Below are 16,727 nucleotides of genomic sequence, written 5' to 3'. Positions count from 1 at the left end.
CGCTCGCCGCCTCGCTCCCCGCCCCAGCCCCGCCCCGCCCCGCCGGGCCCCGTTACCCGGGGCAACCGCAGTGCGGCCGCACCTGAGCTGTGCGCCTGCGTCCCACCGGCCGGACGCTCCCTCCCCGCCCCGCGTCCCCGCCCCGCCGCCGCCGCGGGAGGGGCGCGCCCCCGCCCCGCCGAGTGAGTACCCGCAGCCGCCGCCCCGCCCCGCAGACACAGCCCGGCCGCCGCGCCGGCGCCTCGCCCGCCCGCCGGCCCGCAGGCCCCGCCGCCGCCCCGCCGCCCGGCCCGTCCCGGCGTGCACCGCGCGAGCGCTCGGGGGGAGCCGGCGAGATGCGCCGGGCGGGCGGCGCCCGCTGACCTCTCCCGGCGGCCGGGCCGGGCCGGGCAGGGCCGGAGCCCGCAGCCAGCCCCGCCCGCGGCCCCGCCCATGGGCCGCCGGCCCCCGCCGCCCGCCCGGAGGACCGCGCCGAGGCGGGGAGCCGCCTGAGGACCGCGCCCGCCGCGCCCGCAGGTGAGGGGCCCGGGGCGCGACGGGGCCGGGCCCGCGGGGAGGTCGGCGGGCGGCGGGGCACCTGTCGAGACGGGAGCTCACGGAGATGGGGGCCCGGCCGGCCCCGGGGCTGCGGGGGGGAGCGTGTCCCCCAGGGGAGCAGCCGCGCCCGACCCCGCCGGCGACGCGGGGCGGCCCTGCCGGGCTCCGGGCCAGGCTGCGGGCCGGGCTGGTGGGCCCGCGGGCCCGGAGCCGCATTGCAGGGGCGCCCGCGGGAGGCGGCCCTGGGCCCCTCGGCCTGACCAAGGCGCGTCGCTCCCTGGGCTCGGGGACGGTCCTGGGCGGCGCGGCCGAGGCCCGCAGGTGAGCGCGCCCCCCACCCCCGGGGCCCGCAGGTGAGCGCGCCCCCCGCCCCCGGGGCCCGCAGGTGAGCGCGCCCCCCGCCCCCCGGGGCTCTGCCGGCGCCTTTGGTTTTCCCCGAGCGACGCGCGTGCGGTCCGGGAGACCGAGCGCCGTGCGGATGCGCAGCCGCGCCGCGGGCTCGGCCGCAGTGGGTCACTTCCTCGCGTGGGTCCAGCCGACCCCTCCATGCCGACCTCCGTGGTCAGTTCCCAGCTTTCCGAGTTGGCAGGACGCCCTCTCCCCGCAATGAAAAGGCGGCGGCCTTGGGGGAAACAGTCACGCCCCGCAGTTCAGGTGGTCGTCGGCCCTGTGACAAAACACCAGCCGTGCCCGGAAACCTGCCTGTAAGAGCGTGAAAGCCAGGGTGGTCGATTTTTAAGATTTATAAGTTCAAGGTTTATTTATGAAGAGCGTTGGTATAGTTTTAGTAAATGATTCCTTTTTTTTTTTTTTTCTGCACAGTCAAGAATTTGCCTGCATTTTTTTTGCCATTGAATTTTAGTGATTTTTACCTCCAAAGATGTTTTTGAATTTATGTATCTCTTTTGGCTAAGTGGTCATCTTCTGTGAAATGTGTTTGATAGGTTTTAAGGCTTGTGACATATACGTATATGGGTGTATATACGCGTGTTTACGTAAACATGCACAGTACTGAAAAACCTTAAAATAAAATAGTTACCGCCCCTCTGCAGCTCGCATTACTCAGGAAATTCAGTTTAGTCACTTTTGAAATCTAAAGTACAGAACAACTCTCTGGATCAGATTTTTACTGTCATGCATGCATGTAAATACATCAATCTAACAAACGAGTTTCTTGGAAACTAGGTATTTTTATTTCTTTTTTAAAAAACATTAATTCTTTCACTTACGGTAGGCCATTCGTTTGGGGTCTTAACTCCTCCGTCTGTTATTTGTTGGTTAACATCACTCTGTCTGCATCATTACTGACTTGGTGGAGTGTACTTGCAACAATACTGACTTTAATGACAGTGTCTGTGCTTTTAAATAACGGTGGTTTTTATATTATGAAGCATTTCCTCCTATTTCTGGAAGGAAAGGACATGGGCCTTTGTTCTATCTGGAGCAAGGTCAGCCATGAAGAGTTCCTAATGCATCGTGGACACACGCATTTATTAGCTAAGATGTGATTAATGTCCACTGCATGGAATTACTTCAAAGGGCAGCCACTCGGTGCCTTTGTGTTCACACATGGAGGGTGCAGTGCACGTCTAAGTCAGATGCACGTCCCAGACCAGCCAGCCAGGGAGGCGGCGTAATGACACCAGTTCTCACATCCCCAGCTTCAATGTTAAACCTGCAGCAGGGTCGGAGCAGGGAAGTCAGTGCGACCTAATTGTCTTCAGGTACTCAGGGTCTGATGTGCAGCACAGGGATTTTATGTTTGGAGTAATTTCTGAGTACAGAAGAGGGTGAGCAGTGCATACTTACAGGAGGACAGACCTCCCTTGGACATAAAAGCAAAAGTTGCTTATGATGAGAACCTCTCCAGCCGTGGGAAGAAGGGGCTGCTCCTTCCCTGTGGGGTTTCTGGGTAAGCCAGTGACCGGTGACCGCTGGGCAGGAGTGACTTCTAGGATGCATCCCCACCCTGCTGCATGAGAGGCCTTCCCAGGGGTGCCTCAGAGTCCCCCTGGAACTGCATTGGGGGGCACTGTGGTTCTTTCTCATTTCTTACCAGGCTCCTACAGTTATGGGCATAATGACATCCTCAGCCGCCCACCTGAACGCTGGGGAGATTCTCCCTGGGGCAGAGGCCAGCCTGGGGTCTGAGGATTCTAACCCCACTTTGCATCTGTATGGGCTTCACAGGTAACCAAGTGCTTGCACATTAGTGTTTTGCTTAAAAAGACTCTTCTTAATTATATGTGATTTGTATTCCTTCTTGTGGCTTTTGTTTTCTGTAATAAACATCTAATCAAGAGGAAAATTCCCCTCTGCTATGAAGACAGAGGAGTCTTTAAAAGCTCTCCTTAAACAAGGAATGACATCAGTCCTTCTTTTGAGAGTCTGTGGGTTGGGAGAGTGAATAGAGTTTTTAAAAGATACCGATTAAGGGGTGACTCTGCATTTCAGCTTCTATTTCATTACTCAAACGTGACTCAGATTTCACAGCAAAGAATCCACTCCTACCCACTGACCGTAAGTTCCACTGGACTTTTTCCAGCGTGTCTGCCTGGTGTGTAAGTATATGTTGGCAGCTGGAGGTAAAACCAGGCGGTGACACGTAGGGGAGCAGGGAAGAGCCTGCCGGAAAGCATCCCAGGGAACACACAGGCATCAGCTGTTCCCAAGTCCAAACCCCTTGCTCTACACTCTCCCACACCCAGCAAGAAAAGCGTCTGCCCCGGGGGCCCCAGGTGACCATCCTGCCCATTGTGAAACCTGGGAGGAGGAACTGGCTCTGAGGGCACCCGATGGACCAAGAGACTTCGCCAGAGTTGGACCAACCAGAAGCAGCTGAAATACCCAACCTAAGAATATGGGATTCACATGGGAAATCTGGGCCCTCTGAATGCCCAAGTTCCCAGCATGTGGGTGCATGGGGTGCTTATCATTAAAGCATCTAAATAAGAGGGGGGCCCTGAAAGAGTGTGTCAGGACCAAGGATTATAATTAACCCCATTGTGGGAGATTTGAGACCACATACAAGAGGGAAACGAAACAAAATCCACGTACAAATGGAAAAAAAACAACAGAAGTGTGGGTGAAAAGCAGTGACCTTCCCAGGGTAAAGGACAGGAGGGGAAAGGCTGGGTTGCACCCCATTCTTTGACAAATCCCAAGGATAAATGCAGCTACTGCTCACGGCCCAGCTCTCCCGTGGCTGACAGGTGACGAATGAAGTCATTTGCCTGGTAGTGGTTTTCTTTCCTTTCTGCTGGGTTAACGTACTCACAGCTCATGCACCTGACACAGTCCGTGTCTGGTTGCCACGGCGAGCTCTGGAACAACTGGCACCGCACCTGCACACCTCGCATCGCCCTTGGTCCTTCCATCTTTGCCTGGAGCCCAGCGTGCCCCCTTCGCTCAAAGAGACGCCTCCGCGGGGCTGTGTGCGGAGTTCTCCCCTCCCCTGGAACTCAGTGTGCGGTTCACTGGAGAGCACGGAGGCAGGACTCTGGGCGTGCTCTCCTTCCCTGACATCACAGAGAACCATTGTGAGCCGAGAGAGCTCCATGGGAGTCGGCCTGAAATGTGACCAGTAAAACGTGCCTGACTTACTCCACATGGGTCAGGAGGTGACGGAGAAGAAATGGAAACGGGGGAATCATCTCTGTCGGGAAGGTCAAAAGGTCACGCAGCCTTAGGTGGGCATGCTCGCGCCGTCCCTACACAGTTACAGGAAATGAAGACCTGGGCAAATGCCTTCAAAGGATGAGTTTATCTCCCTTAAAAGATACTGGTATGTCCTGGCCGGTGTGGCTCAGTGGTTAGAGCATTGGTCTCGCTCTGGATTCCTGGTCAAGGGCGTGTACCTGGGTTGTGGGTTCACTCCCCGCCTCCATTCAGGGCGCGTGCAGGCGGCAAGCAGTCGATGTGTCTCTCATTGATGTTTCTCTCTCCCATCCACTCTAGCTGAAAAGTAATGGGGGCGGGGAATGGTTCATCTGTTTGGTGAGCCACATACAGAGAGGTTTTTAAAGTATGTTTTCTCAGCCTGGGAAATACAAGTTAGACAGTGATCATCCAGCACTGAGATGTATGAAATGTCTCCCATTTCATTGGTGGGAAAAGACAGTTGGGCATTTGGGTCACTGTGTCTTTAGTTGTCAACCTGGAAACAGTGAAGGTCTGCAGTCACCACAGTCAGATGTAGAGATGGGAACACTGCTCAGGTACAACCTCCTAGCTGTCCCATTTAGATGAAAGTGTCACCATGTAGAACGGTCTGTGTGGAGAGCTGAGAGAATTGTGTGTCCCGGAATTGGCTCAGGATCATCTTGGTAAGTGACAAGCTTGTTAGAAGCTCACAAATGACATCTGTTTAGTTGTAAATGTTTCCAGCTCTAGCTTATGAAGTGAGGCTACTGGGTGCTCCCCAGAGGGCAGTCATCTCACAGGCTGCCCAGGAAAGGGCAGGAGGAGGGCCAAGCGGGGCCACCACAGCCCCACCAGCCACTTAGCCTCCTCCTCGCCTAGAAGGAGCCTCTAAGACTCTCTGAAGTAGCAGGGGCTGAGCTGACTCTGTTCTGGTCAGGAGTCGGGTGCCAGTGCTCCTGCCTCCTGAGCTGGGGTCTGCCGCAGGGTGTGGGCCTTCTGTGTCTTACATCACCCAGTTTCCCAGGAGGCCCAGGGCATTCCCAGAGGCACCACGTGATTTCAGAGCAGTGAGCTGGTGCACTTGCCCCTTTCAGCCTGCACAGCCACTGAGAGACACCTTTAGACAACCTGAAACAGACTTGCTTTCTTCTTGAGAGACTCACATGGAAGGGCTGAGCCACCTCTGCCAGCGCACAGACCTTGTACATGGTTTTTAAATAGAATCTCTTAAAGTCTGAGATAATGAGACTGCAGAGAAACGAGGCTAATAAATCCATCACGCAGGCCTCCAGTGACTGCGGCTTCCCAGACTGCCACATACTGAGTTTCCACGTCTAACTGCCAGGCTCTCCGGTCACATCTATTACAACTCGCATGCTAGGCTGTTCGTTCTTTCAGAAGGAAGTGGCCGTCCACCTCTAAAGAGTGGCTGATGGGCCTTGTATTTCACGATGGATGATGTCAGAGAATTACAGGAATGGGCAATGCGTGCAGGGTGGGATTATGACGGCAGGGTGCGTCATGACCGTTTTCTGCATATCTTGGGGGCACTAAGTTGTTACTTTGTGAAGACTGCCCCCCACTTATCTTTGGTTCTGGCGAGCTATCCAGAGTTTCAGCAGCCCCCGACTGCCCTGGAACAGAACAATTAAAACAGGGTGCCACTTTGCCAGTGGGTAATGATTCTCTTTTTTGAGAGAAATCGCTTTATAATTTTTTCCTGACTATAAAGTAATATAGGTTCCACATTATAGCAGCTCTGGGTTACACCAAAATAGAATTTAAAAAAAAACAAAAATCACCCACAGTTCCTCTAGAGACAAATGCTTGCAATGCTTTGTGTAGATCCTTCTAGATTTTTGAATCCACTTGTGTAGTTAGATGTGATATTCCACTCTGCAGTGGTGCGCATTCTCTTTACCAGGATGCTTCTGTGTTGATTGTTGGACGCTATGCTTTCTTGAGATGACGTCCTTTGTCTTGGCGCCATGATTATTGGGGATTCTCAGTAATTACTAGTTGAATTTCTTAAATACGTGTGCAGAGAGAGATTCCAGGGTCCTGCAACTTTAACCAAGACTGTTGTGAGTTCAGAACAACGTCAGTATTCGTTTTCAGAGACTGGAAGTTTCCTTCCTTCTAAAAGCGGGTCTTAGACTCAGAAGTGATGGCCTAGTTAGCCTCAGACCGTTTTTGTGTTTTTTTTGCTGCTTGTGAAGTCGTATAGATTGTTTCAGAGTAAGAAGTAGGTTTTGCTGTCCCTTAGGGCACCTTGCCCTGCCCGGCTCCGTTTGCCTCCCTGAATGGCTCCTCTCCAGTGGAAATGGGAGATAAGGGCCAGCAGAAAATGCTTCTGTTTGCTTTCATGTTTCCCTCTTTAGAAGGGACTGGAATACATTGGATAGTTCATTTCCACACTCAGATGTGCTCAGGAAGTACCCTAGTGTATGTCTAAGTAAACACTTTGGAGGTATATTTATGTAACTGTGGACTGACAGTCACATAAAATAATAGAGCTAACATTTATTGAGCCATAAGTGATTGCATTTAGCACTTAAAATAAGCCTGTGAGTTAGATACCGTGATTTAGGCGACAAGGCAGCCTTCAGATTTAACCCCAAACACAGTCCGGCCCCTCAAGAGCCCGTTCGTTCCGCTCGTCCATCCCGCTGTGCTGTCCTGGTGCCTCCATTTCTCCTCAGCATAAAGAGGTGTCGGCACAGCCGATTCGAATGTTTCTTCCATGCTCAGCATTTTGAGTCCACAGATCTGCTTGGAAAACCGTCTCCCTGCCAGGAATCGCTTCTTACAGTTCATCACCACGCCCGCTGCCTTTGTCCCCGGCCAGCCTTCCCTTCCGATGGCGGTGCCTCGGCTGCAGGACACCAGGCAGCACAGGAAGCCCCACGCGAGAGCCACGACTGCTGAGATGCTGCCGCCTGCTGAGGGCCACGCACCCCTCAGAGGCAGAAGGGGCAGCGGGCGCTCTGGCTGTGGGGTGGTCTGTGGCATGGGAGCACCCAGTGTGAATGGGCACTGCCTTATTCATGGCCAGGACCTGAAATAGCTTCAAATAGCTCCTTGTAGCTACTTCACAGCCACCATGTGAGTGCCGTGTGCTATTTTCTCAGGCACTGAAATTACTACCTTGTTTCCGTGAGCTTTGTGTGTAGCGAAAGGAAAAGTGTACCTTTGATGGGAACAGACATTTCCCATTTTTTAGTGAGAGCCTTTCCCATCAAAGCAGCTCTGTTCCCTTCAGCCTGAGAAAAGAGGTTTGGGGTGCTCTGCGGTGCTCTGGGATGCTGCTGGTGCGCCAGGCCGTGGGTGAGGTCAGGTTCTGATCGGTGCTGCCGCGGGCTGGGCTGCCCGACTAACGCAGCGCAGCTCTCGCGGTTCTCTCTGGGAGCTCCACGCGGCGCCGCTAGGCGGCCTGTACATAAGGGGTTCGGAGGGCAGGTCACGGGGCGGGGGCCGGGGCGGTGAGCCAAGAACCTTGCAGACGGGAACGAAGTGTGCAGATGCCGCATTGGGAGGGGCGTGGCTGGTGCGGGGGGAGAGGATGGCAGGGCTGACAGCGGCCCAGCAGACGGTGCTGCTCGGTGTACGTGCTGCTTTTCCTTGGGGGGAGGGTGAGAACACTCAGCCGGCGTGAGTGATGGCCGAGCACTCGCGGACGTGGGAGACGGCCCATAAATAAAATCATGTCGTCGCTGTCTGCACACTGATGCCTCGAAAGGCAGGAGAGGACATTACTTTCAAATTAGGAGGAGAACACTGTCCTCACTCTGCTACAGGTCAGACCCTGCACTGAAAGCGTGTTGTCGTGGGAGATGGTGTTAGCATCCTCCCCGCCCGAGGCCCATCTCTATAGAATTTTCTGAACGTACAGAGTGAACGGTAAATTAACAGAAGTGTAACACCCAGTGCGTTTCCCACAGGAAGAAAGCGTGTTTGTGGCTCAGCATCCGCACCACGATCAGGGTCGCTGTGCAGCAGGTCCTCCACCGTCGAGATGCCCGCACTGTGGCTGGTGAGGGGCAGGTGTGGCCTCACCTCCCTTGGTACTGTCAGTGCTGGGCGAAGCCTTTGTGGTTTCCATGCCTCGTGTCTGCTTTGAGGCTGCCCGTGAAGTGAGTGGCGAGCCGGGGAAACAACGGCTCTTGGGCACTGAAGGCCTCATATTCCCTGGTGAAACCCCCAACTTGGCAGGCTGGCCTGTGGCCTCCTCGGTGCCCGGCATGGAGCAGAGCCTGGCACACGGGGGACAAGCCGGGAGCATGTGTGTGAAGGTTGCAGTATGTACTGTTCTTAGCTGCAGGGCTGGGGTGTAAATGCCGTTGATCTCCCAATAACAGAGTGTGATTGGTGTCCCTGGGTGGTGACAGCGCCCGGGGGTGTCGTCACCAGAGCTGTCCTGCCAACATGCCACACACTGAAGCCTTTGAAAAGTGCGTTTCCTACAGCGAGGACCCTGACGCAGCAAATCGGGGAAGTGCAGTCCAGGGCTCTGCACTTACAGGAATTGTTTATAAGAGGATAATCCACTTTCATCCCTGGCTGGCAGGGCATCTGAGTTACTCTGGTAGCTTGTCCAAAGGCCTGATAGACTTCACCCCATTTCTCCAGTTACAGTAAAGGCCGAGACTCTGAGCTCCTAGTGGAGTGAGCAGCTGACAACTGATGGCTGAAGCCATGCAGGGGGTAGGGGCAGGGTCTGGAGACAGACTCCCGATTCCTGCAGTCACCACGTGGCGCAGTGAGAGGTTCCTCGGGAAGTTCCCAAGAAGGGTTGGGGGGCTCAGCTCTGTGAAATCTGGGGGCTTCCCTCCAAGTCCCACCCACTTTTTCCTTGGACTCCTTACTTTGGCCAGGTTTGGACACCATTTCAAGGACATGTTGACCATGTCCCAGGTGCCCAGTTTTCCTGGGGTGGTAGCAGGTCAGGGAGTCTTTTGGGAGTAACTGGTCGTGGACTCTGGGAGCGAGGTGGCCAGTGGAGAGGCGAGGATTTGGAGTCAGGAAGCCCTGGAGCTGCTGCCCAAGAACCGAAGGACACAGCCTCCCTGTGTCCAGGACAGTGACCAGGCTCTGTTTCCCACAGGTCATCTGCGTGCCAGCATGGCGGCTGCGAACCTGGAGAACCAGCTGCACAGTGCACAGAAGAACCTCCTGTTCCTGCAGCGGGAACACGCGGGCACACTGAAGGGCCTGCACGCCGAGATCCGGCGGCTGCAGCAGCACTGCACAGGTGCTCTGCCCCGGGGGCAGGGGGTACATTCCCGCAGAGCAGAACCTGTCGCCCGTCACAGGGCAGCTTCAGCCATGCTGGCTCACCAGGCCGGTGCTGGGGTTAACCCATCATTGCAGAGACCACTGTATGTGCCCTTCACCCTCTGCCCAATGGGTGTGCACAGTGGGGGGGGGGGGGCTCTACAGCAGTCCTTGGCATATCATGAATTTAACACATCAAAATATTTAACACATAAAAATACAGTGGTCAGAACTTGCAGTGCATTTTGGAACCGCTGATCACAGCATAACGTTAGGAGAGTTAGCTGCTGGCTGGTCGTGGATAATGGGGTGTTTTAGAGGAAAGGAGGGTCCCCTCTGACCTCTGGTAAGGAGGGTGGCCGCCACCAGCTTCCGCTGCTCTCACACTTGCCTCTAATCCTGACCTGTCCAGGCAGGACTCGCTGGCTGATGGGTTCTGCATTTCCAGGGCTGACCAAGCTTCTGAAACACACTGTGGTTTCCTTTGCAGATTTAACGTACGAGCTGACCCTCAAAAGTTCAGAGCAGACAGGTAAGAACTTGCTCCCGGAGGGTTGAGGACAGCCTCCTCCTGCTATGGCGAGGCCAAGAACTCTGAAGTTGCCAAGAACTCAGCAGTTTTTAAATTGGGGGGCCTTCTTTTACACAGTAAACAGAGAACTAGGAGCTGGCAGGGCCCCAGAGGCCCCCTTGTCTCCTGCCCTGTGGTGGGTGCTCAGCCTGGTCCCTACACTTGTGCTTCCAGGAGATGGACCCTCTAGGAGCAGCGAGCTGCAGAGGCGATGCGAGGAACTGGAGGCTCAGCTGAGAGCGAAGGAGCAGGAGCACGAGGAGCTGCTGTGTGAGCTGGAGCGGAAGAACGCGGCGATTGCAGTGCTGGAGAACACCGTCAGGGAGCGGGAGAAGCGGTACCTGGAGGAGCTGAAGGTGAAGAGCCACAAGCTGAGCGTGCTGTCGAGTGAGCTGGAGCAGCGGGCCGGCACCATCGCCTACCTGACCTCCCAGCTGCATGCCACCAAGAGGAAGCTCCTCGGCTCCAGTGGAACCTCAGATGGCAGCCCGGGGAGCCCCGTGATGGCTGGCTACAAGCCCGCCCCCCCCAGGGACAAGCTGCCGGAGACGCCCCGCCGCCGCATGAAAAAGAGCCTCTCGGCCCCCCTGCACCCCGAATTTGACGAGGTCTACAGATTTGGGGCTGAGGGCCGGAAACTACTTTTGCGGGAACCGGTGGATGCCATGCCCGACCCCACCCCGTTCCTGCTGGCCAGGGAGTCGGCCGAGGTCCACCTCATCAAGGAGAGGCCCCTGGTCATCCCCCCCATCGCTTCTGATCGCAGCTCCAGTGAGCAGCCAGGCCCAGCCCATGAGAAGCAGCACAAGGTCCATGTGGGCGTGGCCCACCGCATCCACCACGTCACCCCGCCCCAGGCCCAGCCTGAGGTGGAGACGCTGGCGGTGGACCAGGTGAAGGGCGGCAAAGTCGTCAGGAAGAACTCAGGGACGGACAGAACTGTGTGAGCCTGCGGGCGCCCCGCCCTCAGCTGTCCACGCACTGTGACCACCACCAGGAAGACTCATCCATCTGCCTTTTTTTTTTAAGTTTCCATGCATGCCAAGTGTTTTCAAACCTGTCGACAGATTATTCCCTCCCCCTCCACTTGCTGTTTTACTGACACCAAAATGTGACCTTGTCCCTGCTGCAGATACCTGTTTACTAACTGCTGTGGCCAAACGCTTGTGCGAATGGCTTGCTTCTTACCCTGCCCCATGAGGGCCGCAGGCTGCACCGCTGATCAGCGTTAATAAGGTCAGATAGCCACGCTCATTACCAAGGTGGAGCCACACGTATTCCCAGGCACCTTGCTCCCTCCTGAGACCCCGTGACCTCCTGACACATCTTCCCCAGGGCAGTGCCGGACAAGCAGGTGTATGTGTATGTCACAGGAGCTAAATAAGATGATGTTACTTCTCATATCACCACAACCTGAATGTGTGTTCATATTTTTTGTTTTATCCAAAATGTTCAAGATCCCAACAAACTTTATTTTCTAAACCTGCCTCCTTTCTGTTTTGTGTCTTTTATTAAACCAGCCAAGGGAGGGAGGAAACTGGGAGGGAGAGACATAGTGGGGCCTGAGCTCACTCAGGGACACAGCCCGTGGGAGGGGTGTGTAGGGGGCTCACTTCCGGAAAGATGAGTTCCCTGTTCTCTCCTGCTGCCCAGAGCTACCCCTACCCCTTAGAATGTTCTGTGCTGCTGAGGTTTTGGCAAAGGCTGTTTGCCGTGACGGGCCCCGCCCTGTGCGAGCGCTTAGCCCTGCCCCTGCCTTGCAGAGTGAAGCTGTTCCTCACCTCTAGTCGGCTTGGCCAGGGGTCCAGGCTGGCCCTGCAGTGTGCAGAAGGTGGAAGGGACCCCAGTGGCCCCTGGTCCTGGAAGTTGTAAGTCTATACCCAACCCCACACAGACCAGGCAAGGCAGGGTAGGAGCTCACACAGGAGTTAAACACCAAGCTCAACAGCCCCACCCACACGCAGGAGGCCAGAGGATTCCGGGGGGGATGGAGTGACTGCGGGTGACACTGGCCCAGGGAATGGGGCTCTGCCTAACCCAGCCCGGCAGCCTGGGGCTTCTGTCCCACACCTCAGCCAACAGCTCTTGCCCCAAAGGGGCAGCTGCTGAAACACCTGGATCATCACATACATGCCTTTGAAAATGTGCATTAGCGTCCTCACTGTCAGTGACATGCCAGGCACGTCTCCTAACCAAGTGTTTCCTCTGAGGAGGAAGACACCTCAGCGTCTCAGAACCGTCCTTCAGGATTTACTCAAAAAAAACCAAAACTTCAAAAACAAAACCATGCAGGTTAATTTATGTGGAAACAGGTTAAAATGGCTGATTTCAAATGTAAGGAAAATTGTTGTCACTCCCCCTCCTGCCTCTTGAGAGGCCCCAAGAAATGCCAGTGGACTGGACAGGTCTACACAGGTCCCTGTGGCGAGGGTCAGTCGGAGTTCAGGGTGAGGCACACCCCTTGCAGCACCCAGTGAGAAATGTGCTTCGTGGTAAAGAGATCGGCTTCAAACACCAAGCCAACCCCCATGGCGTTCCTCCTGGTGGAGGTGGTGTAGACAGGCGTCCGGAAGGTGTTCTGCAAAGGAAAGGCACGTGGGAAGTCCCCGCGGACAGAGGGAGAGCCTGGCACTCTTAGCCTTGACTTCAGTGCTCAGAGAAGTGGGCCCCCCACGAGGCTGCGTCTATGCAAACACATGGCCGTGACTGCAGAGCAATCCTCCACTACCTTAGCGTGGACATGTGTTCAGAGGACCCAGACCAGACACAGCAGGAGGCTGCTGCTCGCTCCAGGCGGACTGACTCAGGCACTGCCCACACAACCGTATGGGCAGCCAATAGTCTCCCCTGACATTGCCTGGACCCCGGCTCCTGAACCTGAACCCGCCACTTGCCGAAGTCCGCATACACGAGTGTGTGTGTGCATTTTCCTCGCTTATAACTACAGGGGGAAGGGGAAGGGCAAATGAGAGGGGCAGCCTCCCACCTGCAGTTTGAGGCGATGGGCTTCGATGGGGATGATCTTCAGGATGGGCAGGTCAACCACCAGCACCTTGGGCTTGCTCTTGATGAGGCAGCCTCTTTCTATGTCCCAGTCGGCACCTTCTAGGTACAGTCCTGACACAAAGCAGCCTGGAGGAGCCAGGAAGGAACCTGGGTTACACAGAGGCCTTGGTCATTCTGCTCTCATAGGCATATGTGTCGGACAAACCCTGAGCATTCCTGAGCCTTCACCATGAATCAGTTCCCTCAGAGCTTAGGAGGCTTCTGCACTTGCAGGTGAACATCCCCTGGCGGAGACACAGCCGCCCGGGAGACAGCAGTTTCTGGCTGCATTCTGCACGGTCATGACCAGTGTCGAAGGCATGGGAAGCTACAGCCTAATTTAACGGTTCCAGTCTAGCCTATCACCCCTCTGCCTCCCGCGCCCTGGGCCCCTCGGGGTTTCCCGGGAAGCCAGCCGGTGATCCAGTTCTTTGAAAATCTAATTCTGACCCAAGAGCCCATTTCACACAAACCAGCAGGGTAAGCACGGTTCAGGACTCCCAACACCACCCAGGTCTCCAAGGAGAAGCTGGAGGAGACGTATGTGCTCCCCTCAGAGATGGGAGACGTGGACAGCGCACAGACATAGCCGGCGTGTGCAGCAGCATAACTCAGGGACACGAGAGGCTGTGGGCCCACGGGGGACGCCTGCACCTTGTCCTGCCCTCTCCGTCACTTCGTCCGCATCTTGGAACTTGGTCACCTGCGTGAACAGGGTGGAGCGGTCCAGGGGCCAGCTGTTTCTCCGGCAGGTGGCCTGCACCAGGGCCGTGAGGTAGGATTCCGGGACCTGTAGCCCTGAGAGCCACATCACGCTGGGCTCGCCCTCCGTGGCCTGCAGAGAAGGAAGGGCAGCTACTGTGCAATGCCAGGTCCAAGCTGACAGCACACTGAGTTCACGTTAAAAGACATAGTTCACATTAACAGCAGAGAAATGAGGCTGGGACAGCTGGTAGCCCATCTGGGAAAAGCAAGCTGGAATGCCCAATTCCAGATGAAGCAAAGATTTAGATATAAAAAAATAAAACCACGAAAGTACCAGATCACATCTCCAATGAATGTTGTCATAACCTTGGAGCAAAGAATACAAAATCCAGAAGCCATAAAAGCAAAGGCTGATATATGTGACTGTGAAAATGTCAAACGGTCCTCTGGAAAAAACACCACAAAGTCAAAAGACATGGGACAGGCTGGCAGACAAGGGGCCAATTTCCCTGACATGCAAAGAACTCTGAGAAATTAGCTTTAAAAGATGAAGAATTCGACAAAAATGAAACCAAAACACAAAAAGACAATTCACAGGAAAAGTAACAGGAAATGTAAAATACACTCGGCCTCACCATAGTCAAAGACACGCACATCCAGACAGTTATGTGTCCCTGTTTACCCCCCAGGGAGAAAAGATTCAAAACATGAACCCACATGGTGCTGGGGAGAGGTGAGGCAGTGATCGCCCTCATGGGCTCTGGTTTCACCTTCTCCAGGTGAGAGCTCCCAGAATTTAGAACAGAGAGCCCACACTCTGACCCAGCTCTCCACTCAGAAACGAACCACGGACAGACTCACGTGACCACCAAACACACGTGCCCTGGGCTGTGGCCTGTACCGGCCAAAGGAAAGAAAAGGAAACCCCAATGGTAGCCACCTAGACACCCATAGCAGGAAGGGCGTGGGGCGCCTGTAAAATGGAGTACTCCCAAAAGAATGAGGTGGGTCTAGAGGTGCTCAGATGGAACAGTTGCCAACACAGGCTTTCAGGTGAGTAAGCCAACCTGTGTGTAGTGTGCTTCACAAGTCTCAAAAACAAAAATGAAAAGGAGCAGATACAGAGACACTTGGAGAGTCAGAGACCATTTCAGGAGCACCTGGTCAACCACTAACAGGGCTCGGCACTGGGGAGCAGGCAGGGGTGGGGGGTCAGGAGAGGTGGCCGCAGCAGGGGGTCCAGGCCACACCTAAACCAGCGACCCCTCCCTTACCCAGGACGTGTACTGGCTGTACCGCCGCAGGAAGTAGAGCATCCAGTTCCCAAGGGACTTGAGGGTGTCCGGGGCAAGCTTCCTCCAGATGTGAGGGATATGCCCGATAAACAGAGACCTGGCGACATCGTCTAACTCGCTGCTCATGCCCACTTCCCCGGCCAGGGCCTGCGGAAAAAAATGAGAGCGAGGGCCAGGTGATGAGAACGCCAGGCTCCACATGGAGGTGGGAACCTGTTCGCCAGGGCGCTCACCCTCTGCAGCTCGGCCAGGGACCGGGACATGCGGACGACAAGCTTGTTGAAACGCTCCAGCTCCTGCAGGAGCACCACTGATGTGGGGGAGATGCCCAGCCCGAGGTGCTTCCTCACTAGGTCCAGGTCGAAGACCTTGGGCATCTTGTTTTCTATATCCTTGGCCACCTGGCCGATGTAATCGTCTCGGCTGATGCCACTGCTTGATTCCCCTAAGAATGGGACACTTGTGAGGGGGAGCATGTCACTGGAGCATGGGGCTGGGGCACCTTGAGCCCTCTGGGGTTCGGAAACACATCAGCATCAGATGTGGAAACTCTAGGGGTCACAGCAGAACTTTGTGCCCACACCCCTTGGCCTCAATGAACCCGCTCCTCTCAGTAGGCTTACCTGTCTGAGGCTGCACCTCCAGCAGGTGAGTCCACATGTCCCGAGCGGCCTGAGTGTAATACCCAATCTCAGCATTGGGATGAAGACCGAACACCTCAGGTGTGTTGGCCAGCGGGAGGGCCTCGATGGCTTCTACAATCAGGCAACAGGTCACACCACTGCCACCCTCGGTTTTGGACACTGAAGACTAACTTCCACTGCTTAGTGACACGTTTTCAGTTAAAATTTTTCCCCAGCATGCCCCATCCAGCTCTGTGTCCATCTTTTACAAAAACAGCTCAGTGAGCTTCGAGGGAGCCACCCTGTTCCTCCAGGCAGAATCTGACCTATCTGCCATCATTCCAGGACCAGAAATCTAAACAAGCTCCGTCAGCTCCGAAGCTGGGAACAGCCCTGTGACAGGCCACACCCACCAGCCAGGAGCCCCCCACGCAAAGGGACCAAAGAGCCCTCAGGCCAACCAAGTACACAGAGCTGCTGAAATGTGTAGGCCCTGAGGAGAGAGACTTGAAATATGCCATGATGTCCGAGGAAGCTCACCAACAAAGCTCTCCTTCATGTCGCCTGCAGGGATCTTATAGTCCACCTCCTTGTTCCGGAAGAAGTGGAAGGGCTGGAAGGTGTCGAAGATAAAGTCCCCCAGGTACTCGTCCATGTAGATGGTCAGGATGCGCCGATCGAAGCTGTCGATGGCTCGTCCTCCATACATGACCTGAGTGACAGGTGTGAGCCAGAGGCTATGTACCCAGGAAACAAGCAAAACCAACCAACCAAAGCAGCAGCAGCCACTTTTGAGCCACATGCAGGCCACGGGACAGCTGTCATGTTCAAGGGCACCAGGCCACAGCCCTGCTCCAGCCCCAGGAGGCAGCAATGGAGGGCCCCCTACGACACTCCTACCTCTCCAATTAGGTACTTGAGGCTGCCCCACGGGATCCGAGAGTTGTGCTGCTGGAAGGCTTTGGTTAAGTACGTGTTCAGAATTTCCATGCAGACCTTGAAAGAGGAGGAGGTGGCTCAGTTGTACTGAACCCC

The 16,727-nt window shown here is 55.5% G+C and overlaps 2 protein-coding genes across 4 annotated transcripts in view; one reads left to right on the top strand and one right to left on the bottom strand.

Annotated features, from left to right (window-relative positions):
• Positions 1 to 453: 453 nt before the first annotated feature.
• On the top strand, positions 454 to 11,511 carry CCDC92 (coiled-coil domain containing 92). Of its 2 annotated transcripts, none has more exons than XM_087828726.1 (4): positions 454 to 516; positions 9,284 to 9,430; positions 9,944 to 9,985; positions 10,199 to 11,511. In XM_087828726.1, exons 2-4 carry the CDS (start codon positions 9,301 to 9,303, stop codon positions 10,969 to 10,971), a joined length of 945 nt encoding a protein of 314 aa, XP_087684852.1. In that variant the 5' UTR covers positions 454 to 516; positions 9,284 to 9,300; the 3' UTR covers positions 10,972 to 11,511. The 2 variants fall into 2 exon arrangements, with proteins under 2 accessions (XP_087684852.1, XP_016058672.1); XM_016203186.2 differs by lacking the exon at positions 454 to 516 and adding an exon at positions 7,833 to 8,312.
• A 913-nt stretch (positions 11,512 to 12,424) lies between these two features.
• The window catches only part of DNAH10 (dynein axonemal heavy chain 10), a 74,634-nt gene continuing 70,331 nt past the window's right edge, over positions 12,425 to 16,727 (bottom strand). For both annotated transcript variants that reach the window (XM_087828624.1, XM_016203131.2), the window contains 8 exons: positions 16,593 to 16,688; positions 16,233 to 16,404; positions 15,693 to 15,824; positions 15,303 to 15,514; positions 15,049 to 15,216; positions 13,724 to 13,904; positions 13,011 to 13,156; positions 12,425 to 12,602 (listed from right to left, as the gene is read on the bottom strand). In XM_087828624.1, coding sequence (XP_087684750.1) covers positions 12,456 to 12,602; positions 13,011 to 13,156; positions 13,724 to 13,904; positions 15,049 to 15,216; positions 15,303 to 15,514; positions 15,693 to 15,824; positions 16,233 to 16,404; positions 16,593 to 16,688 — 1,254 coding nt within the window. In that variant the 3' untranslated portion in view covers positions 12,425 to 12,455. The remainder of the gene's footprint in view (positions 12,603 to 13,010; positions 13,157 to 13,723; positions 13,905 to 15,048; positions 15,217 to 15,302; positions 15,515 to 15,692; positions 15,825 to 16,232; positions 16,405 to 16,592; positions 16,689 to 16,727) is intronic.

The sequence above is a fragment of the Miniopterus natalensis genome, chromosome 20 (genome assembly GCF_054644295.1).
Source record: "Miniopterus natalensis isolate mMinNat1 chromosome 20, mMinNat1.hap1, whole genome shotgun sequence".
NCBI classification, from domain to species: Eukaryota; Metazoa; Chordata; class Mammalia; order Chiroptera; family Miniopteridae; genus Miniopterus; species Miniopterus natalensis.
The sequence above is the reverse complement of the archived record's forward strand: the minus strand, read 5'-3'. Positions and strand labels throughout refer to the sequence as shown.